Below are 21,757 nucleotides of genomic sequence, written 5' to 3' on the forward strand. Positions count from 1 at the left end.
TGTTAAACAATAATTCTCCCTCTCTCCTTGGCCCCTGGAAACTTCTTACTTTCTGGCTCTATAAACTTGGCTATTCTAGATATTTCACATAAGTGAAGCCACACTTCATCTATCCTTTTGTGTCTGGCTTATTTCACTTAGAATAGTGTCTTCAAGGTCCATCCATATTGTAGTATGGGTCAGAACTTCATTCCTCTAAATGGCTGAATAAACTATAATGAACCATCTACTATATATATGTACCACATTTTATTAATTCATTAGACCTTGACTTTTCGTGAAGGCGCAGTGTGGAGAGGTGGAGTCTGAGTGGTGTTCATTATAGAAGGCTTCCCATATGGTGTGGGGCATAGGCCAGGAGTCCTTCCTACTGAGCGAGGTCTAGGAGAGTGCTGCTGCCCCACAAAAGTCACCAGTGAAGATTCTTGATTAATTCAGATGCTGTGTTTCCCTCTGTCTCTGAATTTCTAAAGTGTCTATAATCAGTGAACTTTAACATTTACCTACAGTGAGTTACTAGTGCCCTCCCCATAATTAAACTCCATGTTCCCTTCCTGTCTTCAAGTGTTGGTACTGGTAGTTACAGGGAAGGAAATGAGTAGTGGCTATTAGTGTGCTAGTTACTGTGCCAGGTGGGCAGGGGGTGTTGGTTGGGGGTGATGTAGCATTCATGGTTTTCCTCTCTTCTCCAGTGTCTCACATGGCACCAACCACATACCAGGAATTCAAAATGATTGTTGATTAGTTATTTGGAAAATGACTTCTTCCCAAAAAAAATATGAATTGCTCATGACCTTTTGTTTTTCCTTGACCATCAAGGGAATGGACTTCCTTGGCCAGTGAGAAGAGGTGAGCCATATATAACTCCTCAGGAAAAAGAGAGGCCTCCGAGAGTTTGGTTTCCTGATTATCCACGGGGGGCAGATGGTTTCTTCTCTCTTCCTTTCCTTTTTCTTATTTCTATGCATCTATGGAGCAGAATCACCACCCTTCCAGTTGACAGTGTACATCAGCACACATGTCTATGCACTATCTTCCCTTTGTTACCACCCTGAGAATTCTTCTGTTTTTCCCAAGGAAAGCAGAATTAGCATCTCTGTGATGTCTGCTTGAATTTTCCTATGCTAGAAAACATGTAAAGCCCTATCTTTAAACTACAGCTGTCCAGTGATTTTACTTGGCTATACAGCACAAAATACTCTATGTTGGGACTCTATTTCTTAATGGAGTGAGAGAAACTCCTCAGTAAGAATGCAGACAACTACCGCCTGTGTGGGGACTGGACATATTTCATGGCAGTGTGCAAGAAGAAAACAGCTCTTCCAAATTTGAAAACAAGATGTCTAGACTCTTCCTAATTGATGGTCATGCATAAAATGTTCATAAAAATGTGTCTGAAACTGCTCAGGGACACACCACTAAGAAAGAGACTTCTATCAAAAAAACTATTTTGTGTCTACGAGAACACATAACCATCTAACAAAAAGACATGTCTTAATATCCAAATAATTCTGTTATTTTTGATTCTTCAAATCTTGTTTTCCAAGTGGTTATTTCTGGTGCCTACAATCTTTCAGACAATAGCTTTCTGAATGGAGAGTGATGATTCAGTGCCACCTCTACCATAGTGTGGTTTCATATTTATAACTGTTGTTATTTAAAAATGTCTATTAAGGGACACCTGGGTGGCTCAGCGGTTAAGCATCTACCTTCTGCTCAGTGCATGATCCCGGAGTCCCGGGATCGAGTCCCACATTGGGCTTCCTGCATGGAGCCTGTTTCTTCCTCTGCTTATGTCTCTGCCTCTCTCTGTGTGTCTCTCATGAATAAATAAATAAAATCTTAAAAAAGTCTATTAAAATCAACTTTAGTCCTCATTAAAAGTTTTCAGTTTAATAGCTCATAAGATAGCCACATTGACTAAAATCTGACTTCATCAAGTAACATCACAAACAATAATTTTCCAGAACAAGGCTATTTCCAGAGCCCAATAGTTGGATATTGCTCTCTTGGATAAAACAAAAACAAAAACAGAAAACACACAAAAAACAACCTGCTATCAAGGGCAATTACAAAAACAAGACTGGCTTCTTTGATAAAATAAAACTGCGTGGACTGAGTGTTTTATAAATATTCTCTAATTTCCTAAATACCACTCCACAAAATGATTGAAAAGTGATGATAATAGGTAAGCTCTGGCACCTTGCAACCAATAGCAAAGTTCTTTCTATTGGTTGAGCATGTGGAGCTTTGTTCTCAGTGCTGAATGCTGAGTGCAAACAAAGGTCAATCAATGCAACAGGTGTACATTAGCTCCAATTATGGTTTCAGCATGATGCTAGGAGCTGAGCTTCATACATTTCCCAATATGCTAAGATTCTACAGTAGTTTGGTACATAACTGCCCACTGAACATATTTATTTTAAAACAGATATTGCTCATGAGGTAGCTTGAGCATTATTTTGCCTTAGATTACAGAGAAATCAATGATAAATGCTGGATGGTAATATTGAACCAGCCACATTATTCTTTTTTGCTGCCCTGTAGTGATCTATAAGCTTTTTATTCATAGCAGTGGAGGGTCCACTTATTTAGGGCACACCAAGTTCAGGGGACCTAAAATGGAACAGGGAGATTAAATTTGGAAACTATGTGCACTGGAAAGTTCATCCATCTTTAATGCTAAACTCTGAATCAGCAAAAAACACTGTACTTTGCTGAGGAAGATGCTAAGATGTTTAAAACGTGGTGCGTTGGTCTACTTGAGGATAGGTTCTCATTAGGTTTGGATCAGATCAGGAAATATAAAGTACCTTAGAGGAAGTGGGTCCAAGTTTAGGACTTGATTCAAAAGGAGAAAACAATTCTAAGAAAAGTCAAGGAAATAAGAAAAAGATGGGATCTGGACTCCCAGGATGCCCTGCATCACCAGGAACTCCTTTGGCCTACATCTATGTCTTTTCTAGAGAAAAGGATTGTTTCTCTAGACTTTGCCCCTAAAAGAAGTATAGGCACTCTGAAGTTATCTCATGATTAAAGTGGAGGCAGTGACAAAATTTTCTGAAGTATGCAAGAAACATTGCTATCAAAATTAGGAAGGGCCTTCAGAGAGTTCGTTTACATAACATTGTATTATTTTTCTTTCCACAGAGGAGAAATAAAGAAAAATATTCAGTTTAGGTTGGAAGAAAAATGTGTAACTATGGGATACTGGAATAACCTGAGAATAGAGATGTCAAATTAAATTCTTAGGAGATTTTGGCAACAGAATAAATTCTCATTTGTCTTGAATAACTGAAGATCCTGCTATATAATGGACCAACGATCATACTACCAACTATCTTATTTAAAGTATCATCACCAAATAATTTTGCTGAATTACGGATCCTCTTACCTAGATACCTGAAATATTAAATTTTCTCATGCATACAAAATAAGAGGACAATGACTGTCCACAAACAGAAGTTTGGGAATCAGTGAAAGTTAGAGTAGAAAACTTTTGTGGGGCAGGGTCCTTCCCTGACCCACCAGTTGGAAACTTATAATTGAAGTCCATTGGCAATGGACTACATCTTTCATTCTTTCCTTTCAACCTAAAGCTTCCAACTTCTTGAAACTCATTCCTGGAAAAGCTTTTGGCAGTCGCTTTTGCAACCCACAATTTCTGTGGCTTTTCATCTTTTCACCATATACTCTTTTGGCATCTAAGCCTCACTGCCCATATGTGGTCAGTAAGGCCACCACCACCGGAAGTAAAACAGTCCTCAGCATGGGCCTGTTTGCCCACACAAGGGCAGAATCACGGGGCAGAAAAGGAATCTAGCATTTACGGATCTCAAGATATTGTGAAACTATAAAGTTACTCATCTTATACCTGTGAAAATGGATATAGAAACATTAAGGGATTCTCTGAAGGCTCTGAAGACAGCCAATCAGTGGGTTTGGGTCTTTATCCTACACTCAGAGGTCAGACTGAGACTCCTTTTCTAATTCTTGGAAGGGCATTGTTAGTAAACTGGCCTTCATCTTTACTTTTAATTATATTAAGGATAATAATGATTTTAAAAGAAAGTGTTCTTAGCATTTTTTTGGAGCATGTTTTATATTTTAGCACTGTGCTAGGAGTTTTCAAATGTTATTACTAAATATTTACTAAAAATTGCTAATTTCTACAAGTGACTGAACTGCAGCTCAGTCAAGTCATCAGACTCAAAGCTCTCGAAAAGCCATCAAAGACAGCAGAAATGTTAAATAAGGATTTATATCAAACAGTATCAGTGAAATTTTTGATTTATTTAAGATAATGTTTTTATTTTTATTTACTTATTTAGGATGCTAATAATGGTAGTACCTTCTAGGTTGTCATAATAATTAAATGATACACATGTAAAACCCTTAGAGATTTTTTAAAAACGGACCCTATATGCATGTATGTATGTGTTTATGCACATTTATGCACAAATAAGTTAAAACTATTTAAAAGATTACGTGTGTGTGTGTGTGTGTGTGTACATTTTTTCTCCTTTCAATAAAAGTGTCAACCTAATGCAAATCTGGTGCTCACATCTCTGGTGCTGGTTTTCTAACAACAGCAGCCCTACCTGTAATGCTTCTGTGAAAGGCATGTCAGCACCATGACTGAATAAACCATGCAAATATGACTGACACACTCCTGAGACACCTTTCACCTTGACGGAATATGGGGAGTTCCAAATAAATTTTTAGGAGTATAAATGAAACTGCCGGAGTCTTTTGGATTACATACCTCCAGGCTTGGTGGGACCAAAGCCAAGCAGTCTAGAAGTTCTTTGCTTAAAATAGTGTGTGAACTGTGATACTGAGATCTATACAATCTTGAGTTGTTTTAAATGCTTCCACACTATGGCAAGCACAATCATGAAATTTAAAAATGGTCCTCGACCACCATACAGAAGAGCAGTTCTTTGCAAAGATTAAATGAGATATTTGAGGGTTTGAAACCTACTTTAAAAACTGTATCAATCATGTTATGCTCTATTAACACACAACTGACTTCCTCATTAGCAAATCCACTCTACATATTAAGGCTACCCTCAGTAATAGCTGGTAGCCTGCAACGTCAAGGTAAAGGACATGTTACCTGACCAATGAAGTCCTAGACAATTAGTTCAGAATGATGCCTCCTTTGGTCAAACACTCTTAAAAATTAGTTCTTTAGGATCTCTCTTTAGAAATATGAAACCCCTCAAAATCATTACTACAAATAACACACATTTTAAATAACTACCAAGCCACCTACTTTTCTCCAGAAAACACCATAAACCTCATAAATTAGTAAGACTGTGTAAAGCCTACAAAGTCTTTTTGTGATGAGGTTTACTTGTTTTGTTTGAGACTCTATTTCCCCTTTTCTGAGAAATGAAAAGTCCCCACAGCAGATTCAGTTCAAGGTACAGACTTATTTGAACAACAACAAAAAAAAAAAATGAAGAAGAAGGCTTGTAACAGAAATGGATGCCAAAGAACACTTCTTTGTCACTTTGGTTTTGACCTGGCATAGTGTTTCAGATGGTATTCATTTGGAATAGAGAGATCGATGACATAACATGTCCAATCCTCCTCTCTAAGTGGCTTTACTAGAAGTGGGTAAGGGCCAACAAACAGAAATTCATCTGTCCATAGGCAACCAAAAGCATACCAACTCATCTTGGAGTAATTTAACCAATGGGATGATTTAGAGGACACCGCAGTGGCACCATTTTTGGAAGGTTAAAGCTTAGCAGAAGGAACATAAATCAAAGGTGACTGGCAGGTAAGGGATATACACAGCCGTCAGCCAAACCACGTGCACACTGGCACAGATTCAATAAGATCATTTATAAAATTTTTAAGGCAGGAGTACACAAAAGGGGGTCTGGTGCTAACTAAATCCACAGATAGCTTACATGCCACTGAAATAAACACTTCCAGATGCGGGTGTACAAAAACCTTTCACAGAAAGAAATGTTTTCTTTCATAAATCTGAAGGAGGGGCTCTTAGCGAGGAAGGGCAGAAAGTCTGAAATTGAGACTGAGCTTCTTAGAGATTGGAAGAGCTCGCTGAGGTGGAGCAGTTGTGCGGGCCATGCTGAGCGGCACACGGCGGGTCTCCGCGGAGAAGCTCCCCTGCCATCGGGGAGAGAGGATTTCTGTGAAACTGAGGAACGTGTGCTAAAGGAAGGCGCATCACTCCATCAGCCCTCAGACGTCTGGCGTTGAGTCTCTGTTGCTCTCATTCCTTATAATCTCTGTTTTGGGGGTGTGCGTGGTGGTAGAGATGATGGATGGGTTCACACAGGGATGAAAACCCCTCGTCAAAGTTTAGAAAAATGCTGCTTTGCAACTTACACTAGCACAGAGCTATTGCAGGCATGGCTTTAATGACAAAAAAACTTTTGAAATCTGGTTATAGTCATCTTTCAGGAATGCATGACCAAATTCATTAAGGGCTTAGAAAGTCAATTTGTTCATCAAAACGGCATAATAATATGGACTTCCTGGATACACACACACACACACACACACACACACACACTCCCAGAAGTTCAGATGGAAAGCAAGAATATCTTTTTTATTTTTTTAATATCAGGTGATCCATATTGAGCTCCCCCACCCACCCTCCAGAAAGCTCCTTGAAATTAGTTTCTTTGTTGAATCTTTAAACTTTATGCAAAATTTTTGTAAGCATCTGAGCACTTATTTTTGAGAATATTTTTGTTGGTTTTATGCATTGACAAGTTATAAACATGTCATCTTTTATTCTTCCTTCATTCAGGATATTGTTCTACTTATTCTTCACACCAAATATCTCTTGAATAGATTCTGTCTTCTCTGTTGTTAATGTCACTGCTTAGCAGAGGCTTCTCTGGCTTCTTGCTTACAACACTGCAGGGCCACCTATTTGGCATCTGTGCCTATTCTATCCTCGAGCCCCAGTCCCTCCTCTACATCATTGTCTGAATTATTTTTCTACAATATGGATCTGTTCATATCAACTCCTTGCTCAAAGACTCTCAAATAGCCCCTGGGTGATGCTATCAGTTCTTATAAAGAAATTTTCCAAACAAAATCTTCCTGAGGACCCAATGTATATCAGAGATAAAAATTCATCTGTATTATTTGGAGAACATGCTTTATGACTTGCACAATGCTTGCACAATAATCTGGGTTTTCTGCAGAGCACAGTTAGATAAGTGTTGGCCTACATCACAAAGTCCAGGTAAGCTGGCTTGGAATTCAAAGTCCTCAAACTGTCATCACCCCACCTTTGAGGCTTCATCTCCCCTCAAGACACTCCAGACTCGGTTCCTCAACTCTGTCTAAACAGTCATACTGCTTTCATATACCTATCCTCCCACGCTCCATTTTATCCCTGCTTTTTTTTTCTACCAGAATTATCTTTTCAAAATTCTTACTCATCTCCCTTAGCTCTGTTTCATAAACTCCATTCAATTGTTTACGGCCCTCCAAAGCTTCCCTGGCTTCCTCAGGCAGCCCGTGCCCTCCTCTGTACCTGAAGCACTTTGTCCAAACTTCGGTTGCAATGCCAGTCACACGCACATCTTCGCTGTGCTGGAACCCCCCATTATCTCCATATTCCATATACCCACTTCAACATATTTCTAAGATAACACTTGGGAAATGTTTATTGAATTAATAAATGGAGATCTCAGAGCTGTAGGGGTCTGAGGACATGTAGGGATGTCAACACTGGTCCTTCTACTTCCCAATGGTGAGTGGTTCAAATGTACAAATATGGATTTGGCCAAATGGACTGTTTTTTCTTTTAAGTCCAACCTCAGAAGGCAAGTGCTGTCCTTTGTAGGTGAAGTATGCTTTCACCCTATCAGGAAGGCACATGCTCTGAAATGGTTTTCCAGCAGTGGTGGGTGACAGATGAACTCGTAGTAGTACACAGTTTTGTCTTACCACCTTATTCACTTTTTTAAAACTTTAACTGTTGGTGAACTGGTTTTGTGAGTGAAAGATATTGCTGGCCTTCAAAAACTGAAGGTAGTTTGCCCACATAAAGATCAACCCCTATTACTGCCGTCTTCAGACAGTGATTCAGAGAAAAGCACAGTGTAGAGCCCATACTACTTTTCCCTTTCCCATTCCCCATTCCCCCTTTGCCCTTCCCCTTCTCTCTCTCTCTCTATCTCTCTCTCTCTCTCCTCCTTTAAAACATTTGCTTGGATGAGATGTGCTTTTCAACTTTACCCTACTTACTTATTAGGCTCTTACCTAATTAGTCTAGAATATGGGAATAGGTGTTTTAGGTTAGATCAGGAATGAAGAATGAAATCAGAGCCAGAAATGTAGTTTCTAACTTCTCTACTGGAAACTATAAAATCTGCACAAGTGTTTGAATTGGAATTGACAGGAACCTGTAGGCCAGGCTGTGAACTTCTGGAGCCAGAGAGTCAACTTAGATACTCCCACCCTGGTATTTCCATCAGGGGCACAGCTGCCCAACTGTCACCTTGAATGCACTTGGGCAAATTCAGAGCCTGACACTGGGCTCTGCCCTCATGACCCCAGCCAGCTAGTCAGCCCAAATATTTCCAGATCTGGAGAGCCTATTCCACATTTTGGGTAGATGCCCAGAACTGCAAGTGCACTCCAATCAGGTGGGAGAGCCTATCCAGGTGCCAGGGCAAGAGTTAACATCTGACTGACATATGGGCCATGAATTTTCTCTTCTCACAGCTTGGGGTCATGCACAGGCAGTGTGTGGGGGTGGAATATTTGATCTGCGCATACATAGCCTAGGGGATTTGGTTTAAATCAAATCATAATTAAAACACCAGTCAGGAAAACAAGGCATAATTATTTTTTTCCTGCATATTTTTCCTACCTTGGATATAGCCTTAAATACACGTTGGGTATAAGAAAAGCTAGGTATCAGTTTCATTTGGGGAAGGTGTAAATTTTCCACTTAAAACAATCCACTTATTATGCTGTGGGATTAACTCTGCAACTACATCAGTAAATTAAGTGACAGTTCAGTGATTATATTTGTGAGACTAAAGTATGTAACACTATTTTAGAAATCATCAAAAAGTAAATCATCTCCAGTTCAATGGGCTCTCATCATGGCTGTGCAAGGGGATTTTTGCCACACTATCAATAAAACAGTACACAAATGTCTCACTGAAACAAAACATGCTTATGAATCTTAGATGTTTCTGGAAGTGGTAAATAAACTGTATTTTAATAAAACCAATGTGCTCTTTTCTAATATTCACCTAGTCAGACAGAAAATATTAACTGAAAATTTAAATAGCATTTCTGCTAGGTGAACATGAACAACATAATTTGCTGAAGCTGTATGCCTAACTCAATATATATAATCTTCTTGTTTATTCAGATTTAAAAGAAGATTCTTGCCATTTTTAGAGTATAATTTTTAAGTTTAGAAATATTTCAGCTGAGGTTAGTTCCTCCCAACTAATCCTTTTGCTGTTTTCATGAATTTATGAGTTAAAAGAATCCTGTGATTTTTTTTTTTTTTTTAAGAAAGAATAATTTCCTTTTGGGAGTCACTCTAAATATTTTCCCACTCTCTCTCCATTCCCTCAGAAGACTGCAAAAACCTAGCAACTACAATAATACAGTCAAATCTCAAGATCTGGTCTTTTTAGAATATTCAGCTCAAAAAGTTTCTCTGTGTTGTCAATTGTTCCTCTTTTGCGTTCATGTTTGAATTCTTCCTCTATTATCCAAGACACAGCCTGCTTTTACAATAAATAGAGATGCATTAGCTTCTTGAACTGCTTCAAATTTTAAAAGTCTTTGAAGTACACAAACTTGGAGAAAACACACAGGGCTGGTTAAAGCTCGTACCTTTCATTTCTACTTTGAACATGCACCCTGTTAGAGAATACTGATTTTCTCCTTTTCAAGCTGTGTTCCTGAAAACTCTAGGATTATTCAAGAATTTCCAGGGGCCTCATGGTGTTTGATTTGAATGTCCATTTATGATCTCTCTGTTCCACTTAAAATACAGGTTCTGTAGTCTCATGTTTTATATTTGAACTTCTTGTAAATGTTCTGTTGAGTAGCAAGTTATGTCTTAGAGTTTGGGCTTGTTTTATTTTTTGATATTTAAAGAAGACCAGATAAATATTCTACATACAACCATTCAAGTTTGAGTACATCATCTTAGGATCCATACCACATGCAGAACCAAATTTGAGGTCCTTACTGCTGACATAGAAATGAAGGCAGAAAAAAGCAAAATGTGTAAGAATAATAACTGTTTACTGTAGAGACAAGCTGGTTGTTAATGACAGCAGATTTTTCAAATTAGAACTGGATAAGTTCTTATCAAAAAATTCGCCAGCTGCCCCAATTAAAGGTATTGCTGTAGATAAAGGAGTTCAAATGAGAGAAGATCTTGCTTTCCTTCTCTCCCCTATCTGTCTCATGATTTTAAAAAAATTGAATAGCTTTACAATATAATGGGACTGTGCCACCTCTATCTGGCAATACAGAATTATGGTGCTATGTTTACAACAGCAGAAATAGTTTCATCAATGAAGTTCACCAAATTTGTATTCCACAGGCAAAGCAAAATAAATTTGACCCTGAAACTTTAAATGAATATTTGAAGTCAGAGAAGGGTCATCAGGTGATTGAGATTTTCTTTATATCTTGGAATTGCTTATGTTTTAAGATACCTTAAAAAACATTTTCCAGAAATCCAGGAAGAGTTACCCTGGATTAGAAATCTCTATATTAAACCTCTTTAAACACTACCAGTTTAAAAATGTGAGCACTTGTTAGGTATTGTTAGTGAAACAACTTTTTATTTTAGAAGATTTTATTTATTTATTCTTGAGCGACACAGAGAGAGAGGCAGAGACATAGGTAGAGAGAGAAGCAGGCTCCCTGTGGGGAACCCAATGCAAGACTTGATCCTGGACACCCGGGATCATGACCTGAGCTGAAGGCAAATGCTCAACCACTGAGCCATCCAGGGGTACCTCAAACAACTTTTAAGCAAAAAATTGTTTTTCTTTTGGGGAAAGACTATTGCAGGCCTGTGTAGAACACTAGTAAAATCAGATATATTTGTGAATCAAAACTTCTCAATGCTGGATAAATCGAAGAAAATAGAAAGTGGACACTGTGATGGATATAATATAATGGCTGTCACATGTAACTCTGTTTTTGAAACACTTTTACTTTCCTTAATAAATGAGGTTTTAAGAGTCGATCTTCTATGTATAACACACAGATTTTTGAAATATTTTATGAAGAAAACCCTTTTCCGAAGTGGAACATCTTTTAATACCTCTTGGAACACTTGTTTTCTACACATTATAGCTTAGAAAATATGATCTCATGTTTTCAGGGCAAGACCACTTAAAGAGTTAAGAACAGAGACCATTCTACAAGGAAGAAGTTTAATGAGTAGGATTAGTGAGAATTCACTGAAGCCCATCATCCTAAGGAACCACAAAATATTCCTGTCCACAGATAGAGCTCTGGTACTTGCTATGTAACTTTAACCTAGTTCACTTAACTTTTCTCTAAATCTCAGTATTGCTCTCTAGAAAGTGGAGATAATTAACATTCATCTTGCTGTGTTATGAGGATAAATATCATAATGCAAGTGAAAAGTTTCTTCTAAAATAGTACATAAATTATCATTTGATCAACTAATGCTCATCTTAGATTCTAATGAGTTACTCTGCCAAACTCTTCCAACTTCTATAGGAATGAAGAAATTCCTATATTTCAAACATTCTCTCCCCAATCCTACACTGAACATTGTGTTAGTTGATCCATATAAAATTTCAGATATTCAACTGCTTTTCAGTTAGAGAAACTGCGATTTCATATAATTTGACATACTGAATTTTGTCACTGGAATCCCTTCAACCTATTTCAAAATTAAAAACAACTACAATGGAATATTACTTAGCCATTAGAAACGACAAATACCCACCATTTGCTTCAATGTGGATGGAACTGGAGGGTATTATGCTGAGTGAAATAAGTCAATCGGAGAAGGACAAACATTATATGGTCTCACTCATTTGGGGAATATAAAAAATAGTGAAAGGGAATAAAGGGGAAAGGAGAAAAAATAAGTGGGAAATATCAGAAAGGGAGACAGAACATGAAAGACTCCTAACTCTGGGAAACGAACTAGGGGTGGTGGAAGCGGAGGGGGGCGGGGGGTGCGGGTAACTGGGTGACGGGCAGTGAAGGGGGCACTTGACGGGATGAGCACTGGGTGTTATTCTATATGTCGACAAATTGAACACCAATAAAAAATAAATTTATAAAAAAAAACAACTACATTAACAGTTTCACAGTTTTTTTTTCTAGAAAACACTCACTTTCAGGTTATTATATAAATATATAAATTATATAAATATGACATATGTTAATTTATTTCTGAGAATCAGTAGCCCACAACTATAAAAAGGTAAGTGACTCCAATCTATACGGATAGATTTAATATTTCTAAAAAAATTTATTGGGAAGATTTTTGCTTCCAGTCAAAACACATATTTAAGAATTCATACCCAATTTATACTTGTTATTTATATTTGAAAATTATTCTAATGTTTTGCGACATTTTATTTTCCAGGTTGAACAAATAAAATGCTGACAAACCGGGATCCCTGGGTGGCGCAGTGGTTTAGCGCTGCGATCACCCAGGGCGCGATCCTGGAGACCCTGGATCGAATCCCACGTCCGGCTCCCGGTGCATGGAGCCTGCTTCTCCCTCTGCCTATGTCTCTGCCTCTCTCTCTCTCTCCCCCTGTGACTATCATAAATAAATAAAAATTTAAAAAAAATGCTGACAAACCTAATATAATCATGACGTAAGAATTATTCATGAACATGAAAGTAAGTCTAGATCAAAATAGTCAAAGCAATCTGCTACGCCGCTTTTATTTTTAAAAGCTTAATGTGAGGAATTCTTAGAGGAAATTTCACATTTTCAATACCTATGTATCTATTTCCAACATTCCTTAAGAACTAATGATATGAGAACATCCTTAGCAATCCTTAGCATCCATAATAGATAACCTCACATCAAAGTAAATGGCCAGAATGGAAGAGCAGTAAAGTGAGAGTGGAAAGGCTGGATTCCAGCCCTGTCACTCACTCACAAGGTGCCTTTGAGTACATACACTGTGAAGTTTCTCTGAGGCTTTCTATGTCTCAGCCAGCTTTAAAATACTGTGATTCTCTCTGAGAATTTAAGACAGCTGAATGGATAATGAAGCACAACTCACTTCTAGGGATGCACTGAAGGTGTTACTTAAGTTAATGACCATGCTTACATAAGCAATTTTATTGTCTCTCTCTTCCAGTCCAATAGAAAATCACCTGATAACATGCAAGCTCAGGTGGGTTAACATATTTTTTCTACAGTGAATATTACTTAGGAGAAGCTAAAATAGATTTAGGCATTACACATTGGATTATGTCATCTTACCCAGTGAACAGTTTCCTTTTCCTGGCTTTCAAAATTATACCCCTGATTTTATGTCAGCCATTTACAGCACTTCCCATTGAGAGCTGGGATTGAGCTTCAGAGTAGGTAACCATGGGCACCACCCACTCCTTGTAAACAGCAAGGATCTAGATAAAACACATGTCTGACCTTCTTCTGTATGATAAATAATCAATACACTGGGTTACTTTTTGGAGTATTTTCCATGAAACACATTTCATTCACCAAAATGTTAAATGCTTTTTACTTCGCTTCTAAACATGCACAAGTAAATTCTAAGAATATTTTTAAAAAAACCATTACCAAAGGCACTTGAATTTTCAGGTTGAGAGAAGAAAATACTCTTCAAATAAATACCAATTAATTTTCTAATAGGATAATTCATTTAGAGCTTTTGCTCTATTATTGTAGGGCCCTGTTACCCTTCTTAAAGTAAGTTTTATTTACTCTTTTCTATTCTATATTTTCTTAATTTCTAACATACCAGCACTACTTTCAGTAAATGAAAAAAATTACTAAAGTGAAGAAATCAGTAAAATGAAAAATATTTAAACATTGAGGAAATAATTTATTTAAAAAATTATCACTACCTTTGATATACTCACAGTCTCTGAAATTTTTCAATAACTTACACAAAGATATAAACCTGTATACATTGAATCTGATGAAGCTTTATAAATTTGAGGCCATGTCATTTTTTTCTTTAGATTTCTGTTTCATTGGGAGCTAGTAGGCAATATTTAGCTAGTATGTAAAAATGAAATGGCAAATAAGTATGTTCAGTTCCTGAGACCTTATTTTTAAGGTGATAATGTAATAGAAATCCAATAATGTTCTTCAACCATTACCAATCCGTAAAGTAAAAATGAACACATTTAGTTTCAGGAGCAATCATATTTAAATGGTACTTATATTTTAATGGTAAAAACCATTAGTCTGATAAGAAATCACATTATTATGCAAGTTTTAGTTTCTTCTGGGATTCCAAAGTGAAGCCTCTCTGCGTGTGTGTGTGTGTGTGTGTGTGTGTGTGTGCCTGGGTGGCTGGGTGTATATGGAGGGGGTGGTTTCTATTTCAGTCTGTTTGTATTCCTATTTGAGAGCTTTTAGAAAATATACTACTGCTACTACTATTACTACTACTTCTACGATTATTAGTATAATTTATTAACAACTTATCACATGTCACCCAAAACACAAATAATCCAGTTAAGAAATGGGCAGAAGACATGAGTAGACATTTTTTTCCAAAAAAGATATACAGATGGCCAACAAACACATGAAAAGATATTCAACATCACTCATCATCAGGGAAATACAAATCAAAATGACAGTGAGATACCACCTCACACCTGTTAGAATGGCTAAAATCAACATGACAGGAACAGCAGATGTTGGCAAGGATGCAGAGAAAGGGGAATCCTCTTACACTGTTGGTGGGAATGCAAGCTGGTGCAGCCACTCTGGAAAACAGTATGGAGGTTCCTCAAAAAGGTAAAAATAGAACTAACTACCCTATAACCCAGCAGTTGCACTACTTGGTATTTACCCAAAAGATACAAAAATACTGATTCCAAAGGATACACACACTCTGATATTTATAGCAGCAGCATCAACAACAGCTAAATGATGGGAAGAGCCCAAATGTCCATTGGCAGATGAGTGGATAAAGAAGATGTGGTATGTACACACACACACACACACACACACACACACACACACACAAACACACACTGGAATAGTACTCAGCCATCAAAAAGAATGAAATCTTGCCATTTGCAACAACATGGATAGCACTAGACTGTATGATGCTAAGTGAAACAAGTCAGAGAAAAACAAATATCATATGATTTCACTGCTGTGTAGAACTTAAGAAACAAAACAGATGAACATGGGGGAAAAAGAGAGGCAAACCATAAGAGACTCTTGACTACAGAGAACCAACTGAGGGTTGCTGGAGGAGCAGTGGGTGGAGGCATGGGCTAACTGGGTGATGAATATTAGGGAGGGCTCTTGTTGGGATGAGCACTGGGTATTATATGTAACTGATGAATCACTAAATTCTACTCTTGAAAGCAAGATTACACTGTATGTTAACTAGAATTTAAATAAAAATTTGAAACAAAAACAAAAACAGCTTATCACATATCAAGCTCACAGTACTCCTTAAATTTTATCATGAAGTATGTTCTATTATTATACCAATTTTACAGATGAAACTGAGCCATAGAGAGATTAAGAAACTTCCTTAAGGCTACTTAGCTAATAGGTGGAAGAGTTGGGATCTAAACCATGGTCATTTGGCTCTAGGATCAACAGTCAATCACCACCAATATAACTTCCATAAATACCAGCTGCTCTGAGTACAAGGACAAAGTAATATGACAAGCATCAAAGTCACTCAGGACATCTGAGGATGCAAATGTACTCTAAAGTACTACTACATGGGCAGCCCGGGTGGCTCAGCGGTTTGGTGCCGCCTTCAGCCCAGGGCCTGATCCTGGAAATCTGGGATCGAGTCCCACATCGGGCTCCCTGCATGGAGCCCACTTCTCCCTCTGCCTGTGACTCTGCCTTTCTCTCTCTCTGTATCTCTCATGAATAAATAAAAACTTTAAGAAAAAAATTAAGTACTACTACAAATCACAGATTCTGAAGTGATTTTCAGAATTATAGGAAAAAGAAACAAAAGGCCAAAAGTAAGATTAGTTTTTAAAAATTTTCTTTCAGTATGCATATACAGAAAGTCAGGTTTATAGGGATGGGGCAGCAGCAAAAGTATGTTTTAGGGAGATTTTGGAGCTAGGGAGTTTTAGCCTTGGTTCCATCATTTAGTCTAATTAATAGCTTCTCCTCAGAAAAATTACCTCAATCCTCTAGGTATAATACTTTCTCTGATTTTCTGCATAGGATTGAGAATAAATGAGAACACAGAAAAGAAAGAAATCACCAACTAAAACCAATATGCTAAACACAGTACTGTTCTAACTGGTTGAGTGGAGATGGAAGTTTATAAGTGTCTCTACCACATGCATATCCCTCCCAGCCAAGCAGCGGATGCTTTCGCTCTGCGCCCTTATCCTCTCTGTGCCAGCAGCTACTCTGTGCAAAGCATCACCTATGCTCTTCTTCGTCACCTCCACCTAACACAGCTTCAATCAGTCTTGTCTTCTATCATTTCAACTAATTCCCAAGGTGAAGAGCTCACAATTCTTTACGCAATGAACTGTAGTTCTGAAATTGATCAAGTTGTGATTTTGTATAACATTATGTCAAAAGTCATAATACGGTAGGAGACAGGGTGATGACTCACTAAAAGCAGAATTTTACTGGTTTATTGATTGATATTGGAATTAAATTTCTGTGTAACGTACTGTTTGTTATTTTAATTTTCAAAATCCATTCCCAATTATTGGGAATTGCTACACACGAATCAAGTTATGGATATTCTAAATTAGATATCACATCTACAAATACATCAGACAAGCACTTTAGATTTGGAATTACAAGGTACATAGACAAAATCTCTATGATTCATAAATATAAACTAGTTGCTCATGAACATTTTAGTTTATGCAGGAAATGTTATGCTGGAGGTAACCGAGCTCAGCCTTTCTGTATGAAAATTTAGGTGTTGACCTATGGTTACTATAGAGGCAAACCATTTTCCTCCTCTATTTTTTTTCTTTTAAAGATTTTGTTTATTTATTCATGAGAGACAGAGGAGAGAGGGAGGGGGGAGAGAGAGAGAGAGAGAGAGAGAGAGAGAGAGAGACAGGCAGAGGGAGAAGCAGGCTCCATGCAGGGAGCCCGACGTGGGACTCGATCCCAGGTCTCCAGGATCATGCCCTGGGCCGAAGGCAGCATTAAACCGCTGAGCCACCCAGGTTGCCTGTCTCCTCTCTTCTTACAAGTTGCCACTCAAAGCCTAGGTGGCAAAGAGTCCCTAGTGCAGCATGAAGTATGATCTCCAGAAGTGGGCATCAGGAAACTGGATATAAACATCCCCACCCCCATCAGAAGCACCTCCTTTTAGCAGCTGAAGGTCTGTGGAGCCAGGGCAGGATGGCCATAATGTTAGATACATAGTCTGCAAATCTCTCCCATTTTAAAGAGAATTTTTAACTAATTTAAAAGGCAGATTTATGAAAGGTACAGCACAGGGAATATAGTCAATGGTATTGTGACAGATGGTAGCTACACTTGTGGTGAGCACAGCATGATATACAGGGATGCTGAATCACCTTGTTGTATGCCTGAAACTAATGTGTGTCAATGATACTTCAAATGAAAAAGAGGGAAGATTTATGTATTGTTATGTATAGCGTGAAGCTGTGTCTAAAACAGTTAGATCATATTAATCATGATATAAGACAGAGTAGGCACATTCAGTCCTGCAGGCCGGGCAGATTATTATAGCTCTAGGTAATGAAGCAGACCTCTCAAAGTGGGTCCTTTCTGAGGAGTGATAAAAATGCGGATGCCCCTCTCTGGTGATTTTTTACCATTTGCTGTCATTCTGGCAGTGGTTAAGTGAACCTTCCAGGTCATGGTTTATGTGTTCTATTTTTCCAGATCTATTTAAATTAAGCATTTTACAATTGTACCATTAACTTAGAAGAGCATAATTGTTATATGTTTATTAGATGAAAATTAGCTTAAACTATATCTGAGCTTAGTTTCAAGTATATTTTCTGACCATGTAAAAGCAACATTACATGAATAACAGAGTACCAGTTAGACATGAAGGAATGAATACACATACAAACACATGCACACAATGTCATCAACTAAGATGGTTAAATAATCTGTCCAGTGTAGTGAAGTACAAAAAACATGGAAGAATGAAGCAGCTACTGCTTCCTCTTAAGGAAATAACAAAGACTTTATGATAGGGAGATTCCCCCTTATATTAGATACATGTTCCTTCATGTAATTTTACCTATTATTTTAGTTACCATTTTAGGTTCTTTCTCAAAAATCCAGCTTCTCCTTGCTACTCTTTAATGCCTTCTAGATTATTACTAACACTGCCTCCTTTTCCTTCTCTTTCCATTCCATTGCCTCAATCTTTTAGTTATTATTTGGCTCTTAAATATGGACTTGATATTTTTAATCCAATATGTTTGATATGTTTAATCCTTTGTTAGAAGGATATGATATGTTTAATCCTTTGTTAGAAGATGGCTCTTTCAATTTCAGTTTTTAAATTCTTCCAATCATCTCCTATTTTTCTAAATTTCATTTCTTTTGGCTCATCACTCAAAATAGTCTCACCTATCTTGCAGAAAAAAATAAAACAAGAGATATCTGATTTCATTCTGCCTTTTCAATTGCAATAATCTAAAAATATTCATGCAGAAGTATATATTGCTTTCATTGGCAGTATTGAAATCATGTTCTCATAATATAGAAGACAGATTTTATTTTATTTATTTATTTATTTTTTTAGAAGACAGATTTTAAATGCTAAACGCAAGTGGAAATAATAGTTACCATTAAAAAAAGCTTCTGGAGACATACATAAAAAGTTTCTGATACATGCTTGCTGTTACAATGAGATACCCATACAATTAGCTAATGAAAATAAAGAATGGAAAGAAAGTATTCCCTTTAACTAAAACACAGGGAAAAAGGAGATGATCTAATGTAGAAGAAATCATGATTTTTATCAATAGATAATAGTAAAATCCACTCCTAGGAGAAAACACTATGTTATACTTATGTATGTATGTATGTTGATGTTATATGTACATACTCTGCTTTGATATATTAAAGCAGAAGTGAATATGAAGAAACCAAACAAACAGTAAATTCTACTGTTCCTCAGTCTTAAATCCAACCTCATGTTCTGAAAATCAAACCGGTGCCTCATAAACAGTGGAAGACTTGGAGAAAGTTCTATTAACATGAATAAAGATTTTTTTTAAAAAAGGCAACAAGATGAGCACTTAATTAAAACATACACTCACACACACACACACACACACACACTTTCTTTAGGCTGTTGAAATATAAAGTCTTTAATTCTCCATTTAAAAAAAAAACAACAAACTCTGATTATAAGCTTTAAAACCATTTGAAGATGTGAAAGACTATCTGCATTTCAGCCTACTTCAAAGCCAGTAAAGAAATCATTTCTTCTTCTTCCAACTCAAAGTATGTTTAGGAGCAGGACATCTGATAGAAGTGGTATTGCCAATCTAACCAATTTTAAAATATAAAGTGCTTCTAGCAATATTTGGATACATATAATTTGACAAAAAAGTTTTATAAACCTAAGCTTTGAAAAATAGAAAATATAAGCCCCAACAAAAAAAGCATAATTTGTAATTGAAAGAAAATAATATTTTGTAGAAAAGAATCATCCTTCCAAAAAGAGACAAAAATGACTAACTTTTATTTCCCAAGAGAATTATGCCACTTTTATACAACAAAATTACCGTCACCACAAATTGCTTTCAACAATTCCATTGCTTCTTCATTTGACCACTTGAAAATCAAAATTCTTTCAGATTATAAATATAACTTTTTATAACTCTGTTATTACGTACTGTGAATGGGGAAAGGGGGCCAATCTTGTGGCCGTAGCGTCGAACGGCCTCTCTGATGTGGCAGGGCTGGATGGCATCGCTGTGAGCCTCAACACCACAGGCCGCAGTGCTCTGCGACAGAAAAACACATAAATTGTTACTAAATCAAAAACACACAACAGAACTACAGTGTATAAAATATGAAAATAAACTTTTATAAAATGGATGTTTTTCTCCCTTTAGGATGCATGTCCCTGCTGCCATACTCTACATTTAAAAAAATATTCCATTAACAAATCAAAGATGACTTTTACATGACCCCTTCCTAGCAGACCTACCAAATGCAATTTTTATGCCCACAATATTTCACCTAGGCCTGCATGTCAAGGTACCGAAGAATATAGCCACTCGCGTGCAGATGAGAAGTGTCATGGGATTGTTGAAAGAACCACAGGAAGCTATTTTTTTAAAAACATTTGAACATTTATTATTATAAATGTTTCTTGGGAGCTTGTTGGGCATATTTCTGAAATAACATGAGGGTCATCAATTTTAAAATGAAAAATATAAAATTGCTATATATTTATCTGTAATACTGGGGGCTGTCATAAATGATCATTTTAACTTGGTTCCTAATTTTCTAGGTGTCCTCAAGGCAAAAACAAAATAAAACAAAACCTTTCTATTTTCATTGGCTTCATGTGTAAAAGGCAGGTTTGAAAGTACAAAAAGATACAAGGAAGAGAAAGATTATTTGCAAAGAGAGTATGGATACCAGCTGAAGAAATGTGTGTTATATGATTTAAGTTCAGTTGCAGGCTCTGGTTTCCCAAATACCTGATCCAGATCTTATCAGTTACCAGTTCTGTCAAGTTATGCAATATCTCTGTGCTTTGGTTTCCTCATCTGTCAAACTGGGATAATAATTATAATTGCTTTAAACTGCAATGGATGCCAGATGCCAGTCATTAACATTAAAGAATCAAAAGAAAGAAACACTTGTTTGTGTATTACTTAAGTCACATAATAATTATTTGTTTTGCTGATAATTACTACAATTATCACTTTTATAATTCCTTGTAGGAGTATAACTAGTATGACCTCTATGGATAGTAATTTGACAAAATCTTATCAAATGAAAATGCACAATCATTTCTGACCCAATTTCACATTGAAGAACTTGTCCTACAGATATATTACACAGGTACAAAATTTTATATACCTATATATCTATCACACACATATAAACACACACTCACTGCAGAATTACTAGGATTGATGAACTAAATGTTCAACAATGAGGGAACACTAAAATAAATTATGATACATCCATTTAATGAAACTATAGCAACCACCAAGAACAACAAGGGAGTTCCATGCACACTCCCATGGAACTATCCCTAAGATGTACTGTGTGAGAAAATGCAAGGTATCCACTTGGGTGGCACTATGTTACCATTTATTTTTTTTTAAAGGCTGAACATTACATACTCATTTAAGCATAGACTATATTTTGCAAGGGTATACTAAAAATCAGTAATAGTCCTTATCTCTTGGAGGCTAAATGGGTGTCTAAAGGACAGGGACTAGAAGATACATTTTTCATTGTATATCCTTCTGTACTTTTCAAATGTATTTTCTGTACCTCATGTGTGGTTTTCTCAGAACTAGTAAAAAAAAAAATTAAAAATTCTCATTCAATGAGAGCATCAGCTAATTATCC

The 21,757-nt window shown here is 36.9% G+C and overlaps 1 protein-coding gene across 14 annotated transcripts in view; it reads right to left on the reverse strand.

The window, feature by feature from the left end:
- The window catches only part of SUPT3H (SPT3 homolog, SAGA and STAGA complex component), a 605,022-nt gene that overhangs the window by 136,874 nt on the left and 446,391 nt on the right, over nucleotides 1–21,757 (reverse strand). For 7 of the 14 annotated variants that reach the window (XM_049092125.1, XM_049092122.1, XM_049092124.1 and 4 more), the window contains 2 exons: nucleotides 20,056–20,166; nucleotides 14,857–14,964 (listed from right to left, as the gene is read on the reverse strand). In XM_049092125.1, the coding sequence (XP_048948082.1) occupies nucleotides 14,872–14,964; nucleotides 20,056–20,166 (204 nt within the window). In that variant the 3' untranslated portion in view covers nucleotides 14,857–14,871. Of the gene's footprint in view, nucleotides 1–14,856; nucleotides 14,965–20,055; nucleotides 20,167–21,757 lie in introns of those variants that run through there. The other 7 variants (XR_007401138.1, XR_007401139.1, XR_007401140.1 and 4 more) reach the window with 1 other exon arrangement.

The sequence above is a fragment of the Canis lupus genome, chromosome 12 (assembly GCF_003254725.2).
Source record: "Canis lupus dingo isolate Sandy chromosome 12, ASM325472v2, whole genome shotgun sequence".
Taxonomy (NCBI): Eukaryota; Metazoa; Chordata; class Mammalia; order Carnivora; family Canidae; genus Canis; species Canis lupus.